Raw genomic sequence first — 16353 nt, 5'->3', positions numbered from 1 at the left:
AGATCCCAGCAGGAGTTCACCTTCAGGAAGTTCTGCAGTCTGAAAGGTGGTGCCCTGACAGCCTTTAACCCCAAAGACTCCTCTTCCAGCAGGAGCAATAATGAGCCAGAGGTTATGGGAGATAAAGGAGGTGTTGGGAGAGCTCAGGGTGTGTGAGGAGACCCTTCACCTTCTAAATCTTCTTTGGATGCCTCCTTTGGCATCCCCACTGCAGAGGGAACTCGTGAGCCTCGTGGGAGGGAGAGTCTGGGCTAAGCAGGAAGTGTTCATGGGGCTGTTCACCCATCAGTGCTGTCCCCAGGACACCAGCCTGACTCCCCAGGTGACAGGGCTTCCATGAGCACAAGAAGTCAATCCATGGTTTTGACCCATTAGTTTTAAAAATGTACAAACATTGTAATTCCACCCTCAGATTGAGCAGAACTCTGCAAAGTGAAGTTGCCTCCAGCAGAAAAATATATGGGATCTTTTGTTCTTAAATAACCCCAAAGAGAAGCATTTAACTCATTCATTGTGAAACTCAGGGGGCTGGTGGAGTTTATGAAATGCTAAAGGAGCTCCTTCCCTTTTCTCCAAACTTGGGGGATACAGAGGTTCTTATTTTCCCTACTAAATTTCTACAAATTCCCTGGATCTGTGATGGTGCTTGAGGTCCCAGCCTGAGCCAGCTGAAAATCCTGAACTCTCAGTGCTCAGACTCCAGTCCTGTTAAGGATTGCGCTGATTCCCACTGGATTTGCAGCCCCATCCCTGTTCCTGCTGGGTTTGCAGCCCCATCCCTGTTCCTGCTGGGTTTGCAGCCCTGTTCCTGCTGCCCCTGAGGGTTCTCAGCCCACTCAGAGGTTGTTTCCATGTTTCCCTGCAGGTGTGAGATCTCCGTGTGCTACAAGCCCAGGGACAGCGACCCTCTGGCACCCAGAGGGTCCCCAGTGCCCCCCCAGGACCCCTCTGAGTTCCACTCCCTGCTGTGTTTGCCCATTGCCACCTTCAGTGGGGCACTGCCATAGAGGGGCCGTGTCCCTCCAGACCATCCCGCACCAATCCAGTGAAGGGAAGGAAAAGGATGCCCAGCCCTGCTTGGCCAAGAGCTGCTGCAGCTGAAGAGTTGTTGTGTTGGGGTGGTGCCTGCTCCTGCTCCAGGCTGAGCCCCTCCTTGGGAAGTGGGATTGTCGTGCTCTGGTGTCACTGGGGGACTCCTCAGCAAGGGGGGGAAGGTGGTTCCTGGATATCTCCCTGTGGATCAGCAGATGTCAACACCGGGGTGGGAGGGCAGGGCAAGGACAGGGATGTTCCCTGGCAGAAAATGGTGCAGGTGAGATATGGGGGGGGGATATTTGGGAAAAGGAATGTCCTTGGCTCAGTGGTGTCAGGTGTCCGTCAGTGCATGGGAATTACAGCTCCCATTGTGTTGGTGAAATACCAGCCCATGTCCTGGTGGTATTTCACCTGTGAGGTCAGGGATGCTCAGTACAGTTTTTTGGGATGGGGGGACAGGTTTCCCAAGGTTTCCATTCCCTTCTGGAGGCTGTGTGTCCTGCAGGGAAACAGAGCAGGGATCCTGCAGCACGGGCTGCCTGTGTCCAGGGAATTGAGTGCAATAGGGCATCCCAGGGCAAAGACAGCTGGTGGATCCATGTATTTCCTGTACATCCAGGAGAGGAATTCCCAATTCCTGCAGGACTCCAGCACTGACCTGTACTCTGAGTCCAGGAGCATCCTGCTCCCAGCACTGTGTGCCAGAGCCAGCCCAGGGCTGAGCCCTCTTTAGCTGCTGGAAATCCATCAGGAGCAGTGCTGGATCTCCAGCAGGGAGGGAAGTACTGGGGAAGCACCAGCATTGCCTCAGGTACCTGCAGGGTCACCTTTGCTGGAGAAGGACCCAGCACCAAACCCAATGAGTAACACCTGCAAGTGACAGCAGGATTTGAGATCCTCCCCCCCACAAACACTCCAACCTCTTTCCCCTTTCTGCAAGGCTGTGGATACAGAAAGGTGCAATATTTGAGGATATTTAGGAATAGTCTGACCCTGTGAACAAAAACATTAAGGCTGTTTCTGGGTGGTTTTTGGGGATTGTATCACTGCTAGCAGCACAAGAGCTCCTTGCCTGCTGCAGACTCAAAGGAGCTTGATCCCAAGGTTCTCTGTTTCCTGGACATGTCTGGAAGGGAGGCCTGGCACTGCTGGGGGCTGCAGGGCTCAGCCACAGTAGGGTCAGTTCAGGGGGTCCTTGATCCTCCAGGAAACAGGACCTGGTGAGCTCTGTCAGTGTCCCCTAGGGCTGGTGGCACATCAGCAGTGTCATTTCAGGTTCAATCTGCCAGGGAAAGTGCCAGAGCTCCTGGGGGGTTCAGGTGTCTCATCAGAGTGGGGGTCAGGTTTGTCTGCTGCATCCCCCCATCCCTGCTGGAAGTGTTGGGGATCCCTCCTGTGGCCCTGACTCTGCTGCTGGCCACTGTCCCTTTGCTGGGGACAGCTTGGCCTGGCCCAGGGATGAGCACCATGGTCCCCAAGGTGCTCCCTGGTGTCCTCAGCAGCTCTGGGTGCAGCTCCCATCAGGGACAGAGATGAGGAAATCTTAGATATGCCAGTGCTCCTGAGGCCTCTGCACTTCCCTGTCCTGCTTGAATCCACCACCCCGGATTGGAGCTGCCCTGGGGATCAAGGAAAGCTCCTCGGGGGGGTGAAGCATCCCTTGGGCACAAGCAGGAGCCCTGGCCCCGGCCCAGAGCAGAGCCAGGGTGGTCTCCCAGCAAAGATCCCCCTTCTCTGGCCTCACAGTGGCTCCAGGAGCACCCAGCTTATCCAAGTGCACGGAGCAGTGTCTGTCCTTGCAGGGACCCCCAGCACAGCCAGGCTCTGCTGTGCTGTCCCTGCTCCAGGATGCCTGGGCACTCCTCTCCAGAACTATTTTCAGCCAAATAGGCTCCAAGGATCCAAATCTAATTTTAGTGGCTCTTTTTATGCACTTGGAAAAGGTTTTCTCAGCGACTTTTCCTTCCCAAAACAGTTTGTGGTGTGTTCTCTCCAGTGGGGCTGGAGTTTGGGCAGGTGGTTGTTTTTGTTCAGGGTTTTAAACCAGCACCTTACCCTGTCAAACACTCCTCTCAGGGATCTTGGTATCCGTGGCTAAATCCATGCCAGGACAGAAATCCCTCTGGGTTCAGTTGGCCCTGCAGCAATCCTGGAGAAGAGAATTTCCACCCCATAGAGAAAACCAAGCATAAACTCCAGGCACTCAGAATTCTGGAGAAGGTTTTGACCTCTGATGCTTTCTGGAAATGAAAGAATTCCAGGGTTCTTTGGGGTCGTCTTTGTACATTTGTGTAGCTTCAACAAATCTGTGTAAATTCTGTGCTGATCTGTAAAATATTGTGCAGAGAACTTTTAAAGTAATTGTAAAATATTAAAAGTTGGTTTATTTCCAGTACAGGAGCAGTAATTGGGTCAAGGAATTCCTGGGTGGGTGGGAGGCACAGGAGAAGGCTCCAAATCTTTCCAGAGGAGCTGACCTGGGAGCAGGAAAAGGCTCTGAGAGTCATTGGCACCGGGATTTTTCCTTCAGCTGCTCCAAAGGCTCGGGCTCACAGGTGGGGTAACCTGGGATTAACCTGCAGGTACAACCTGCACAGTCTTTAGCAAATAAGTTATGTTTTTCCACCCTCACAGGAGATGCTGCCCAGACTTGAACACTCCATGGTTTATTATTATCATCTTTTTATCTCCTTATTATAATTTTTTTTAAAGACAAAAAAAAAAAAGGAAAGGAAGGGTTGGAGATGACTCAGTTTAGAGAAATGAAAAAGGCAACTTCAATCCCACCAAACAAAGCTTGGCTTTCCCTCTCCCCAGATCTTCTATATTTGCTGGAGCTGGACTAAAAATAGACCTGGGCTGAAGGCCAGGGTAGAAAATAGAGCCACAGCACCAAAAGTGTTTGGTTTGTGACCTGTTCCCTTCCAACCTGGAAGGAAATCACCCAGGCCTAGGTTTGGCCAGGTGCCAGGGGTGGCTTTCCCTGCAGGATGGGAGTGGGGCTTGGACAGCTCTGACCCCCCGCTCCCCTCAGCCCCAGCTGCTCTGAGAGCAGCCCTGGGAGGGGGAACGGAGCGGGGAACACGTCCCTGAACAGCAGCCAGGGCAGGAGGAGCCAGCCTGAGCTCCCCTGGCCCGGGAGGGTGCAGGGCAGGGGCCGAGATCGGAACCGAACGAGGAGGAGGAGGAGAAACAGCCCCGACCCCATTGGCCCCACTCGCTGTCCCCCTGGCACTGCCACACCCCCAAGTTTGGGCACTGCCATCGTCCCCAGGCATTGCCACCACTCCTCTGGCACTGCCACTGTCCCACTGCCACTGTCCCACTGTCCCCCTGGCACTGCCACTGTCCCACTGCCACCAGTCCTCTGTCACTGCCACTGTCCCACTGTTCCCCTGGCACTGCCACTGTCCCACTGCCACTGTCCCCCTGGCACTGTCACTGTCCCACTGCCATTGTCCCACTGTCACCACTCCTCTGGCACTGCCACTGTCCCCACTGTCCCCCCTGCCTGGGGCAGCTGGGGGCAGCTGAGGGGCTCTGAGGGGCCGGAGTGTGAGCAGCAGGAGGGAGCCAGCCCCGCGTGGGTGTCACAGCCGTGTGACCTCGGTGAGGAGCTGCCACTCACGGCACGGGTTCGGGTGGCAGCGGGATCTCCAGAGAAAAGAGAGCTGTGGCTGCTCCCATGGCAGGACAGTCCCTTCCTGGGCAGCAAGGTCCTCTCCAGGCAGGGAACCCCCTCTGCAATTAGTGCTCCAGTGAGCTTTTTCTGTTTCATTGAATCCCAGACTGGTGTGGGTTGGGAGGGACCTCAAAGCCCACCCAGTGCCACCCCAGCCATGGCAGGGACACCTTCCCCTGTCCTAGGCTGCTCCCAGCCCCAATGTCCAGCCTGGCCTTGGGCACTGCCAGGGATCCAGGGGCAGCCCCAGCTGCTCTGGGGACCCTGTGCCAGCCCTCCCCACCCTGCCAGGGAACAATTCCTGCCCAAAATCTCATTCATTCCTGCCCTCTGACAGTGGGAGCTATTCCTTGGGTCCTGTCCCTCTATCCCTTGTCCCCAGTCCCTCTCCAGCTCTCCTGGAGCCCCTTTAGGCACTGGAAGGGTCTTTGAAGTCTTCCTGGAGCCTTCTTCTCTTCAGGGGAACACCTCCAGCTCTCCCAGCCTGGCTCCAGAGCAGAGGGGCTCCAGTCCTCAGAGTATCAGGAGATCACTTCAGGAGACAGTTTTTCCATGTGAGGAAGATTCAAAGTGCTTCAAAACCTCTCTGTACCCCACCCATGCACAGAAGTGACCAGGCAGGGCTCCAAAATACCTGTAAATCCCAGAGCACAGCATTTGCAGGAACAAAGAGCTCGTTTGTCCCTGGCCTGCTACGCAAGAGGTTCTTTCTCTGCTTCAGTTTGGTTCTTCCTTTTTTTCCCCCAGCCTTCTGACTGAAGGCTTTGTGTGACCTGGCTCTTCCTCTCTGCATGGCCAGGAGCTGATGTTATCTGGGGGGATTTGGCAGTTCCCTGTGCTGCTCTGAGGGTTTCTGTCATCTGTGTTTTAGTGTTTAATTACATCAGAAAATATGGGGAACCAACCTCCCCCTTCCATGGGCTGCCTCAAGGAAATGCGGCCCTACAGCAGGAGGGTTAATGGTGCTGTGGCAGAGATGGAAAAGGCAGGAGGGGAAGGGATAGGGTGAGGCTAAAGGGTCCCAACAGGACCCTTCAGTGAGAGGGGTTTCTGGCCTGGGATTTCGGACTTGGTGGCAATGAGTGGGCGTTGGGTGTGTGCAGTGGGCAGTGTCTGAGGGAGCTCTCTGACCTCCCCCTGCTCTGCACAGGGGGACAGAGCCCAGTTCTAGGGTAAAACTGGATGGTGAAGGCTTGGGGCCTGCAGTGACCAGCTGGGAGGGGAGGAGTGCAAATATCCAGGACAAGTGGGAGATCCCGGCCCTGAAAGACGCCGCAGAGCAAGAGCACACCCGACAAGGAGCGGCCCTGGAGCCCCTGCCACTCCTCCCATCCTATGCAAAGTGTGGGGCTCACCCCCCAGTCCTGCCAGAACCCTCTTCCCTCTGGAATTTGCATGGAAAACAGGAGAGCGCAGCAGGTCCTGCCCGTGCCACAGCTCCTGCACGCTGGGAAACTCCTGCTGAGGAGGGACAGACAGAGGTGGCACCAGGACAGGGGAACAGGCAGGGGACAATGCACCACTGAGCAGCGACGCCCCAAACCTTCCCCTGGGCTCTTGAAGGCGCCAGTTGTGACCCTGGCAGGGACAGACATCATCCCGTGTGTGCCCGGGCCACACTCCCTGCCCGCGGGGCCGTGTCCCTGTGAGTGACCGCAGGGCCGGGGACGTTTCCATCGCTGCTGCTGCTCGCGGAGCCTTCCTGCCCCGGGCGGCTCTGCAGGGGGATGCGGGCCTCGGCACCCGAGCAGCGACAGGGAACTGGCGAGGGTCGCTGATATCCCGAGCTGCCTCCTCCTGCCTTTCTGTCCCACTCAGGAAGGAAGGAGGTTATTTTTAAACCTGGGGCCAGGTACGGAGCGGTACCAAAGGCTTTTCCTCGTGCAAAAGAAACGGGAAGTGATGCGGCGTCAGCTGCAGTTCCCACGTTCCCTCCAGAAGGATTTTCTTCCCCAAACCACTTCTCAGCAAAGCTCAGAGCCTCAGACCCTGCTCTAGGTACCAGGTGGGGCGAGAGGCCGATCCGGCACGGCCGTGGCCACAGGTGGGGACAGCTCTGGTCGTGGCAGTCGCTGGCTGGCGAGGTTCCCTGGGATGGGGTTGCCCTGGGCACGGTGCCCAGCGGAGCCAGGGGCACACGCGTGGGGCACACGGGGCTCCAGCCAGGCGGGCAGGGCTGGCCTCACCCCAGCCTGCCCACACCCCACAGGGAGCAGCGCTCAGCTCCGTATTTGGGCTGGGTCTGCTGGGCCCCCATACCCCTCCCGTGTGCCAGCCCTGGACTGGGCCGGCCTGAAAACGGATCCCAGGGCACCACCGGAGCCCCGAGCAGCCTCACCTGGGGGCCCTGGGTCTCAGCCCTGCTCTCCTGACAGAGTCCCACGTGGTGACAGTGCCAGCCTGCTGAGCACGGCCAGACCTGTTCCAGGCTCTGTCAGGGCTCATCCAACTGCTCCAGGAGCACATTCCAGAGGGGCCGGCCATCCCAGCTGGCAGCGGGCAGGAGCAGCCGGGGCAGCCGCAGGAGCTCTGAGCAAAGGCAGATGTGGGAGATGCTGCGGGCGGGAGGCGCTGGCAGAGGCACAAGCGCCGTGCCTGGAACGGGCGGCTGGAAAAGTGTCCTTGGATGGACTCCTGGTGTCCCGGAGCAACGCTGTTTGTTGGGAGGTGCGAGCACCCAGGCTCTGCCAGCCTCCCTGGGCGGCAGCGGAGCGGGACCTGTCCCCGGCCGGGCTGGCTGGCAGCGGAGCGGGGCCTGTCCCCGGCCGGGCTGGCTGGCAGCGGAGCAGGGGCCTGTCCCCGGCCGGGCTGGCTGGCAGCGGAGCGGGGCCTGTCCCCGGCCGGGCTGGCTGGCAGCGGAGCGGGGCCTGTCCCCTCCCGGGCTGGCTGGCAGCGGAGCAGGGCCTGTCCCCGGCCGGGCTGGCTGGCAGCGGAGCGGGGCCTGTCCCCTCCCGGGCTGGCTGGCAGCGGAGCGGGGCCTGTCCCCGGCCGGGCTGGCTGGCAGCGGAGCGGGGCCTGTCCCCTCCCGGGCTGGCTGGCAGCGGAGCGGGGCCTGTCCCCTCCCGGGCTGGCTGGCAGCGGAGCGGGACCTGTCCCCGGCCGGGCTGGCTGGCAGCGGGGCAGGGGCCGGGCCAGCGGCAGGGCCGGTGCCAGGGGCGGTGCCGGGGCTCGCAGACTCATCCCAGAGCAGCCCGACCTGAGGAGCTGCTTTGAAGCCGGGGCAGGGCTGAGCCTCCCGCCCGCCCGGAGAGCTCTCGGCGCACGGGGACGGCTCTGTCACTTTTCTCTGCGAAAGAGGAAGCTGTCTCCAAATAACTCGGCGCTTCCCTTTCTGCCCTGCCCGCTTTGAAGCGGCTGCAGAGCCCGAGAGCTGCCGGCGCTCCTCCGGCCCCCGATGTCCCCTGCGGGACCCCGCCGTGCCCCCCGCTCTGGCCGGGCCCTCGGGGGAGGCTGTGACTCCCTGGGCCCCCCGAGCCCCCCCTGAGGAAGGTAAGAGCCCCGGGACCGCCGGGCGTGGGGATTCCTGTGGCTCCGGCTCTGCTCCGTCAGTGCCCAGGGATTTGTCTGGGGCCGGGCATGGTGTGCCAGAGGTGACAGAAAGCCGTGGCTCGGGGCAGAGCCGTTCCTTTTCTCGGGGAGAGTGGGGGGAGGGAGCAGCGATGGTGCAGGAGACCAGGAACGTGCTGCCAAAGGAGTGTCTGTGGCAGCTGCCCTGCCAGCCGGCGGGGTCCCGCTGGCCAGTGCCTTTGCCCTGCACCCTCTCGGACCCCGGGTGGGTTTGGTTTGGTGCCGGGCCCTCGGCCACCCCCGGGGACGGCCCGGCTGGGGGAGGGAGCGAGCTCCGTCCCCTCCCGGGGCTGCTGCGGCACCAGCCCGGGCTGCCTCGCTTTGTTCTGTGCGGAGCAGCAGCTGCAAGGGACGGTCACCTGGCCAGTGCCACCCTCCGTGTCCCAGCTCCCGTGCCGGGGTCGTGCTGGGGATTTGGGTACGGCCGGGGGTGCTGCCGGCCCTGGCCCTGGCTGTGCGCGGCCGTGCGGCTGCCCAGCTCCCCTGCCCTTGGCCCGGAGCCTCTGCTGTCCCCAGGGGCCCCGAGCCGCAGTGACAGGGCAATAAAGAGCGATGGCAGCGGCGATAACGAGCACAGAGTGCGGCCCCCATCCAGAAAGGAAGCAAAAATCTGCAAGTTCGGGGCCTGAGCTGTGAAAAATGCAGGTGAGCCAACTCTGCAGCAGGCAGGGCTTAGTGCTCCTGCCCTGAGAGCTTTCCTCGGCATCCTCTGGCTGCTCAGAGCCATCTCCCCACGACCATTTATTTCCCCGGGCTGCTGTTCCCTCCCACAGGAGCTCTTCAGGCATCTGTGCAGCTCAGCAGCTCTTTTTCTTTTCTTTCACTTAAAGCTTTGGCTCGGTGATCCTGGAGGACTTTTCCAGCCTAAACGATTCTGGGGTTCTGGGATTCTTCCTCCTGACTGAGCCTGAACACAGGAACAAATTCCCCTGGGCTTCCAGGACTTATTTATCACCTCTGAGTATCACACAGACTTGTCTTGGCCCCGGTGAGATGGCACAGGCAGCCAGCAGTAGTTTTATTGGAGTTCCCAATTGTGGGACCATGTGTCCAGGTTGCTCTGTGACACAAACACTGCTTTCTTTCTTTGCCCCAAAATGAGAGAATTTCTGCTCGTGGAAGGGCCATGACTGGCTCCTGTTCAGGCACCAACCTGTGCATCCCCACCAGAGCAGTTCCCGTGTTCTCTGCGTGTTCAGAGGGTTCCCCCTGGGCTCCCCTGAGCTCAGAGCAGCCCCTCTGGGATGTGGTGTCACCGCCCAGGTGACAAGGGTCATGCACAGCTGGTGAGTGCCCCTGGCAGGGGTTTTCACATTCACCAGACCAGGTGGATTCAGGTTCCCACCTCCTCCCCAGCTTCTGACAGGTGGTGTAGGCACAGCTGCTGCTGTGACAGGGCCACCACGACCTTTCATCCATTGGATGTGGTGGGATGTGGGCAGGACCCCTCCCCAGCTGCCAAACTCTGATTTTCCCTTGGACCCCTCTGCTCCAAGTGCTTGGGAAGGCACAGACCCCGGAGGAGCCTTGTCATAGCAGTGGCACAGCCCCCACCCGGCCAGGGGGGCTCTCAGGGGCTGCTTTCCCTGTGGCTTTCTGCCTTGGCTGGGCTGTGCTCTATTCCTGGCTGCTCTGAAGGCAGGGGCCGAGTCACATCTCTGTTCTGAGGAGTGACATTCCTCGAAGAAGTGGAGGGGGCAGGAAAGCTGCTGTCAGAGATCTGTTCTGGTCCAGGTTTGACTGAGGCTTAGGGTGCTGCAGCTCTTCAGGCCAGACTGGAGTTCTGGGGTGCTTGCTGAAAGCAGAGAGGGCAGTTGCTGTCTGTGCCCTGTAATTAAATCCCCTTTTTGACCTCATTGTCCCGGTGCAACCCTAAACCCTTGTCCCTTCCTTGCTAAGGGCTTCTCTGCACCCTCCCTGCCAGCAGCTGTCACATCCCTCTGTGTCCACGGTGCCAAGAGAGCACTCCCAGCCCGGGCAGCCGCTGCCCACAGGGGTGGGAGCCATGCAGAGCGTGCTGTGCTCCCTCTGGTCACTCTCTTCCTGTCACCCCCAGGACATTCCTCTGTGGCCTCCCCGAGTCAGCTCCGCTGCAGCACCTGCGGGCAGCTCCCAGCAGAGGCTGGGGCTCCTCTGCTGTGGACAGGACAGTCCTGTGACCCTGCACAGAGCCGGCATGGGGACACTGTTCTGTCCCAGCCGGTGACACGTCTGGCTGTGACAGTGCAGGGCTGTCCCGGTGACGGTCCTGCCCAAGGGAAGGAGTGCCCAGGGAATGGGGCTGGAGGCAGGCTGGGAACAAATGTGCCCCCTCCCACCCCAGGAAAACAGCCTGGCCACTCCCAGGTTGGCCACATTTGGAAGTTTGAGCTGTCCCTGCTTTATTTCCCCTCAGGTGGACAGGGCTTGCCTGTCTGCTGTTTGTGAGCACAATCTTGGCAGTGGCTTTCAAATCACACATATTTTTTCCCTGTGATTGTTTTTCCAAAGTCGACTCTGGGGATGGAAAGAGATGCTAAATCTAAAAAGCTCCTGTTTCCGGAAAACTCTTTTCTTTCCTTAGGAAGAATGAAATGTGACGCTGGCAAGGAAGTCTCCAAACAGTTGGTGGTGTCCAGGAAGCTGCTGGACTTCCACAGCTTCAGCAAAGGCCTGGGGGCTCCTGCTGGGCTGCTGAACACCCACTGCAGTGCCAGTGGAGGTGTTTCATTACTGAACTGGCCCCAAGAGCCATCCCTGCTCTCCCCCTCCATGGGCAGGACTCCCCTGGCAGGGCTGTGCCTTCTCAGAGCAGCCAGCAGGCAAATGGAGGCTCAAAGAGATGCTGAAAAGCCAAGTCTGGGCTCGAGGTTCTGTTCCTTGGCAGTAGGAGCCCGAGGGAGAGCATATGCTTTCATCTCAGAGCTGTCTGGAGCCAGAGCCCTTCCAGGGTTGCAGTTAAAACTGGAAATCAGAGCAGGAGTGGGGCTCAGTCTGGGCCCCAGCATATGTGGTGCTCCCAGCCCTCCTGCAGGTCTCCACTCCAGCAGCATGTCTAAAGGGACCAGAAAGGAGACAGGACAGCTTTCTCTGGGGTTTGAGTCTCACACCCAAAGTTTTTCCCAGTTTTCATTTGAACAGAGAGCCCTTGGAACAGCTGATGAAAGGCAGAGGAGCAGAGCCTGCCCTCACTGCTCACCCTTGGCCACGGTCCAGGGGGCCCTGGAGGTGCTGTTGCCTGGACAGCCAGGAGGGCTGGAGGAGAAAAAGCTGCCTTTGTCCTGCTTTCCTACCTGGGCTGTGCAGCTGGGCTGGAGGCCAGAGACCCGGGATCCAGGCCAGAGACAGTGGATGCTGCACTGGCAGACAGGGTTTGAGAGGAGGGAGCAAACAGGACACAGATCTGCCTCTGGTGGGGTGCCCTGCAGCTCCAGCCTGGTCTGGGGTGAGGGTGTGAGGGATGGAAAGGGTTAGGGGACTAGGGGTGTAAGGAGCTAGGGGTATAGGGGGTGAAGGGGTGTAAGGAATTAAGGGGTGTCAGGGATGCTGCTGGAGCTGTTTCTCAGCGTTTGGGAGCTGCCAGTGCATTTTGGGGCAGCCCAGAGGATGCAATGTCAGACCCCCAGCACGGCCTGGGGGACACGGCCCTTCAGCTCCCACACTCCCCTCTGGTTCCCATCCCATCCCATCCCATCCCATCCCCCCATCCCGTCCCGTCCCATCCCATCCCATCCCATCCCGTCCCGTCCCCTCCCGTCCCGTCCCGTCCCGTCCCGTCCCGTGTTCCAGCCGGGACGAAGCCGGGCTGGGCGGGTGCCGGCAGCCGTGCCAGGCTCTGATGTGCCGCTTTCAGAGCCAGCCTCGCCCGCAGAAGCCGCGGGCACGAGGGGTGGCGGATTTGGGCTGTCCCCGGGCCATTTGTCACGCAGTGACGGCACTCGGAGCCCGTGCGCTCCCGCAGGACGCTCCGGCGCGGAGCCTCTCGCTCATCCTCCCATGGTATCTGTGCGATCCTTCCTCTTCCAGGGGGCCAGCGCCGGCTGGGGAGGGCTGGCAGCGGGGCGGTGGCTGCGGTGGCACGGGCAGAGGGCAGAGCAGTGCCCTGTGCCCGTGCGGTTTCTCTCTATGGTGGAGCTGATAAACAGCCCCAGGAAAGCTCAGCCGTGCCTGGGCGGTGAATTCGTGTCTAAACACGGGCTGCAGGAGGCGTGGGGAGGTGGCTTTGGGGCCGATAAGTGTAACTGGAGAGAGCGAGGGGATGTGCTCGCTCTGTGGCTCCGCTGTCCTTGGGCAGACGGGGAGCGGGGACAGCGACATCCTCCAGGCTGGCTGTGGCCAGCCCTGCTCCAGGCGCTGGTGTTTGGGGTCCAGGCATGGTGTGCCGGGAGCAGATCCTGGACATGCTGGAGCTTCCCAGGGGAGCCTCGTTTGCTGCCAGCCCAGCTCCCACCGAAAGGTTTGGGGTTAGGTTTTCTTTCGCGGCTTCAGCTATTTCTGCCTCGCTTCAGCTATTTCTGTGCCTCTCGTGTTTCACCTGGTCGGGGGTTTGGGGTTTAGTGACTTCTGCCAGTGTTGATGGCCTGTGAGACAGAGCAGGAAGTCTTTGGGGAGCCTGTGCAGCCCCACATTTCCCGGGGACAGCCCGAGTCACCATGGTGGGGCTGAAGTGACCCACCTGTATGGACACGTCCCTGTCCCTCTGAATGGGATCTTCAGTCTCACCCCATTCCCCTCACAGAGGGCTGAGCTTCAGCCCCTGCCACGGGGCTAAGAGGGAAATACCCTTTGTGGGGATGGGGCTGTGCTTTCCTGTTCATCCTGGCATGAACTGTTCCTTCAGCAGTTCCTTACAGGGGCTGAAAGAACGTGGATCCTCCTTTGTGGAGGATGAGGAGCAGCGCAGCCTGGGCTCTGTGTGGGGCCCGATGGCTTTATGGGGACAGTGACCTGCTGGCTGTACCTGCTGCTGCCCAGGACCCTCCAGACATGCCCAAAAGCCTGCAGAGTGATGTTTGATCTGCTGGAACCCACCAGGTTCTTGGTGATCTGGAACCCACAATGTCTTGGTGATCAGCCCTCAGAGAAGGGCAAGGGCACTTGGAGTGGCGTCCCCAGCACATGGGGTTGTGTCCCCAGCGCTTGGGGTTCTGTCCCCAGTATTCAGGGTGGTGTCCCCAGCACTTGGAGTGCTGTCCCCAGTGTTCCTCTCTGCCTGAAAGGATTAGGGAAGGGACAACCCTGGAGGGAGGTGACAATTTCCTTGTGCACACCTGGGCCTGAGCAAACAGGGATCCCTGCTTAGGAGGAAGGAGCTTCAGTGGGATGAGCAGTGGGAGGATGGAGAGGTGAGAGTGAGGCAGAGGCCGGAGGATCCCCAAATGGGACAGAACTTCACCTTGGATTAGCGGGGCTGAGATGGAGCAGTGGTACAAGCCTCTCCCCAGCCTGGGCCCCCACGGCCACTGCCTGGCAGAGAAGGGGCTCAGGGGGGGTTTGTGGGGTGCTCAGCCAGGTCCTGCTCTCGCTGTCTCCTGCACCTGCAGTTTGGAACAGGAGGATTTCCCTTAACCCTGTAATTCCCTTAACCTGTGAGTTTGTCTGCCAGTGTCCAGGGTGAGCTGCACTTTCACTGCTGAGTCCTTCATTTTTAAGAATAGAGCCAGGTGTTCCCAAAACTGCCCCAAACTCTTGGGGAAGGTGGCTTCGGGGTCATTTGGGGTTTTTTGCACTATGAATCTCAGAATTATCGAAACCTGGAGGAAGAATTGCAACTTCTCTTCTTGCCCTTCCTTTTTCATTTTTTTTCCCTGCAAAAGGAATAAAATCCAGCTGATGCCATGGGTATTTTAAGAATTGCAGAGAGGAAGTGAAGATTTGCAGCTCTGCAAAGAAGTGGGATGAATGCAGAGAAGGCTCTGGTCTTGCTGATCTGGCAGACAATAAAATACCTGGGTTTGGGATGAGCTGTGCCTCGTGTCTGCTGCAGGGAGATCCAGGGAGAGGAGGGGGACAGAGAGCAGAGAACCCTCCTGGTGTGGATCAGGGAACCTTCCCAGCCTTCTGGGAGCAGGGAGGGGTCCCCAGGGAAAGGGGCTGAGTCCAGCAGGTGCTGGGACCAGTTCAGGGTCCATCCCCAGAAATGGGGACAATTCCTGTTCCTCGTGCCAGGGATCCTTTCAGGAGAGCTGTGGCAGACAGAGAGGCTGGCACTGGTGTCCAGAGTTCCCCTTCCTCTGGGCTGGCAGCATCCCTGCCTGCCCCGCTGGGATCTGGGACCGGGCACAGCCAGGGCTGAGGGGCTGGACCCTCACCTCGGGGAGCACAGCAGGCACAAAACATCCCAGGGAAACCTGGGGAATTTCTGCTCGTTTGGGTTCCTGTGCTGGTCCTGGCCAAGGGAGAAGCAATGGCTGGAGCCTGACTGGACCCTGGCTGACGCCACTCTTCCTGTTCCCGTGCGTGTCCTTTCATCCTCTTCACCCATGACACCTGCCTGTCCTCCCCTGGGCAGCGTGGCTGGGTTCTGAACGTGCTGGGGACCAGTTCTTGTCACTTCATGTTGAATTCTCCGGGGAGACCCAAGCCCTGGAAGCAAGCACGTGCACTGTGGGCTCAGCCTCAGCCGCCCTTTGCTGCCAGGGAAGGGAAGGAGCCCTTTTGGAGCAGACAGGTGAACCGAGAGCCGAAGTTTCTCACGTTGGTCTTTGCTAAACGTGGAAGCTCCGGCGGGCCAGCAGCCCCCGCTCTGTCAGGAGGATGCGGATGTGGGAAGCCACCGGCACCTTCAGCCGCATTTAGCGCCGCTTCCTCCGGCAGCGCAGCCGGGAGGAGCCCGAGGGCAGCGCCGGGGGTCCCCCGTGGCTCCAGGGAGCGCCGTGCTTGGCCAGCAGCTTGAGCTCCGGGGCTGGCAGCTCCTCCCCTGGCACGCTGCTCGGTGTCCTGGGCGCGGCAGGGACCGGGAGCACCAGCCCCTTCCTTCTGCAGCCGGGGCTTCAGGGCCGGTCTGTGAGCTGGGACAGCAGCAGGGTGGCTCGGTGCTCTGCGGTGGCTCAGGCTGCCATTCCAGCGGGCACATCCCGCTCCTGTCTCACAGCCAGGCACGCCTGGAGCCGCCTGGAGCCCGGCTGGGCAGCGCCGGTGCCAGGGGAGGGCAGGGCACTGGCACAGCGCCCTCCCCGCTAGCGGGAGATGGAAATCCCTGGGAGTACCTCAGCCCGGAGCCTTTCTCCAGCCCCAGGGCAAGAGCAGGACCCACGCGGGGCTGGGGAGGGGTCTGGAGGCTCCGGGTGCTGCAGGAAACCTTTAACGAGTGTCTGGGAGCTGCTGTGAGCAGGGTGCCCGAGTGGTGCCTGGCAGGAACTCTCCCACACGTGTCCCTTCTCCTCCTCCTGCTGCTGCAGTTTGTTGGATTTGGTGATGGAGATTTACAGATTTAGGAACTACCTGGGTGGGTGGACTTTGGCCCTAAATCTTCAAATTAAACAAAAAAAAATTTAATCGTGGAAATTCAGGCTCTCTCCCCTCCTTTTTGTTCCAAGATGAACTTTGTATTTCAGACTCATTTTGACTTAAATTGGACATTTTTTAAATCCTGGGAGGATGAGGATCCCAATCCTGTCCTTCTCAGGGAGGCTGCTGTTGTTCATCCCTGGGGAACTCCTTGTTGCAGGAGGATTTGGGGGCCAAATATCCCAATGGGATCAGCTTTGAGCTGCTTTCTGCCCCAAACACAGTCTGGGTTCACCTTTAGGCTCTGCCCCATGGGGGTCCCACGGGGTCCTGATGACTTTGTGCTCCCCCAGGGTTCTGACCTTGATCTCGGCCCCCACCTGAGCCAAGGGTGTCCTCATTTTCTGCAGGTAAACCCCCGGATCCAAGGCCATGCCGGAGTGCAGTGAGGAGTTCTGTGCACTTCCCCCACGAGCTGCAACCTCAGTGTGGCCATGGAGAGCTCAGGTGGGTGATCCTGAGACCCCCGGGGGGGAGAGACAAGAATTAACCCTCAGCCACCTCTTACCCCTCGATGTTCCTCTGTTTGAACACCTGGATGATTTCCAAGGTGTTGGCAGGTGCTGCTGGAAGATGGGATA

The 16353-nt window shown here is 59.6% G+C and overlaps 2 protein-coding genes and 1 long non-coding RNA gene across 19 annotated transcripts in view; 2 read left to right on the top strand and 1 right to left on the bottom strand.

The window, feature by feature from the left end:
- The window catches only part of PIK3R5 (phosphoinositide-3-kinase regulatory subunit 5), a 38979-nt gene extending 35552 nt beyond the window's left edge, over window positions 1–3427 (top strand). For all 6 annotated transcript variants that reach the window (XM_086857059.1, XM_086857056.1, XM_086857057.1 and 3 more), the window contains exon 19: window positions 866–3427. In XM_086857059.1, coding sequence (XP_086713185.1) covers window positions 866–1007 — 142 coding nt within the window. In that variant the 3' untranslated portion in view covers window positions 1008–3427. The remainder of the gene's footprint in view (window positions 1–865) is intronic.
- LOC147649773 (uncharacterized) lies at window positions 3394–7508 on the bottom strand. Its single transcript, XR_015277944.1, has 2 exons — window positions 4396–7508; window positions 3394–4352 (listed from the first exon to the last, which is right to left on the bottom strand). It is a non-coding gene; the product is annotated as an uncharacterized LOC147649773 (long non-coding RNA).
- PIK3R6 (phosphoinositide-3-kinase regulatory subunit 6) overlaps window positions 7037–16353 on the top strand; it is a 28412-nt gene continuing 19095 nt past the window's right edge. For 3 of the 12 annotated variants that reach the window (XR_015277942.1, XM_086857065.1, XM_086857060.1), the window contains exons 1-2: window positions 7890–8206; window positions 16123–16219. Coding sequence is in view for 11 of the 12 variants with exons in the window: in XM_086857065.1 (XP_086713191.1) it covers window positions 16207–16219 (13 nt within the window). In the remaining variant the exon portion in view is untranslated. Of the gene's footprint in view, window positions 7385–7422; window positions 7509–7840; window positions 8207–16122; window positions 16220–16353 lie in introns of those variants that run through there. The other 9 variants (XM_086857068.1, XM_086857070.1, XM_086857064.1 and 6 more) reach the window with 8 other exon arrangements.

Source organism: Cyanistes caeruleus, chromosome 19 (assembly GCF_971803275.1).
Source record: "Cyanistes caeruleus chromosome 19, bCyaCae1.hap1.1, whole genome shotgun sequence".
Classification (NCBI taxonomy): domain Eukaryota; kingdom Metazoa; phylum Chordata; class Aves; order Passeriformes; family Paridae; genus Cyanistes; species Cyanistes caeruleus.
Note: the sequence above shows the minus strand (reverse complement) of the source record. Positions and strands in the feature narration are given on the sequence as shown.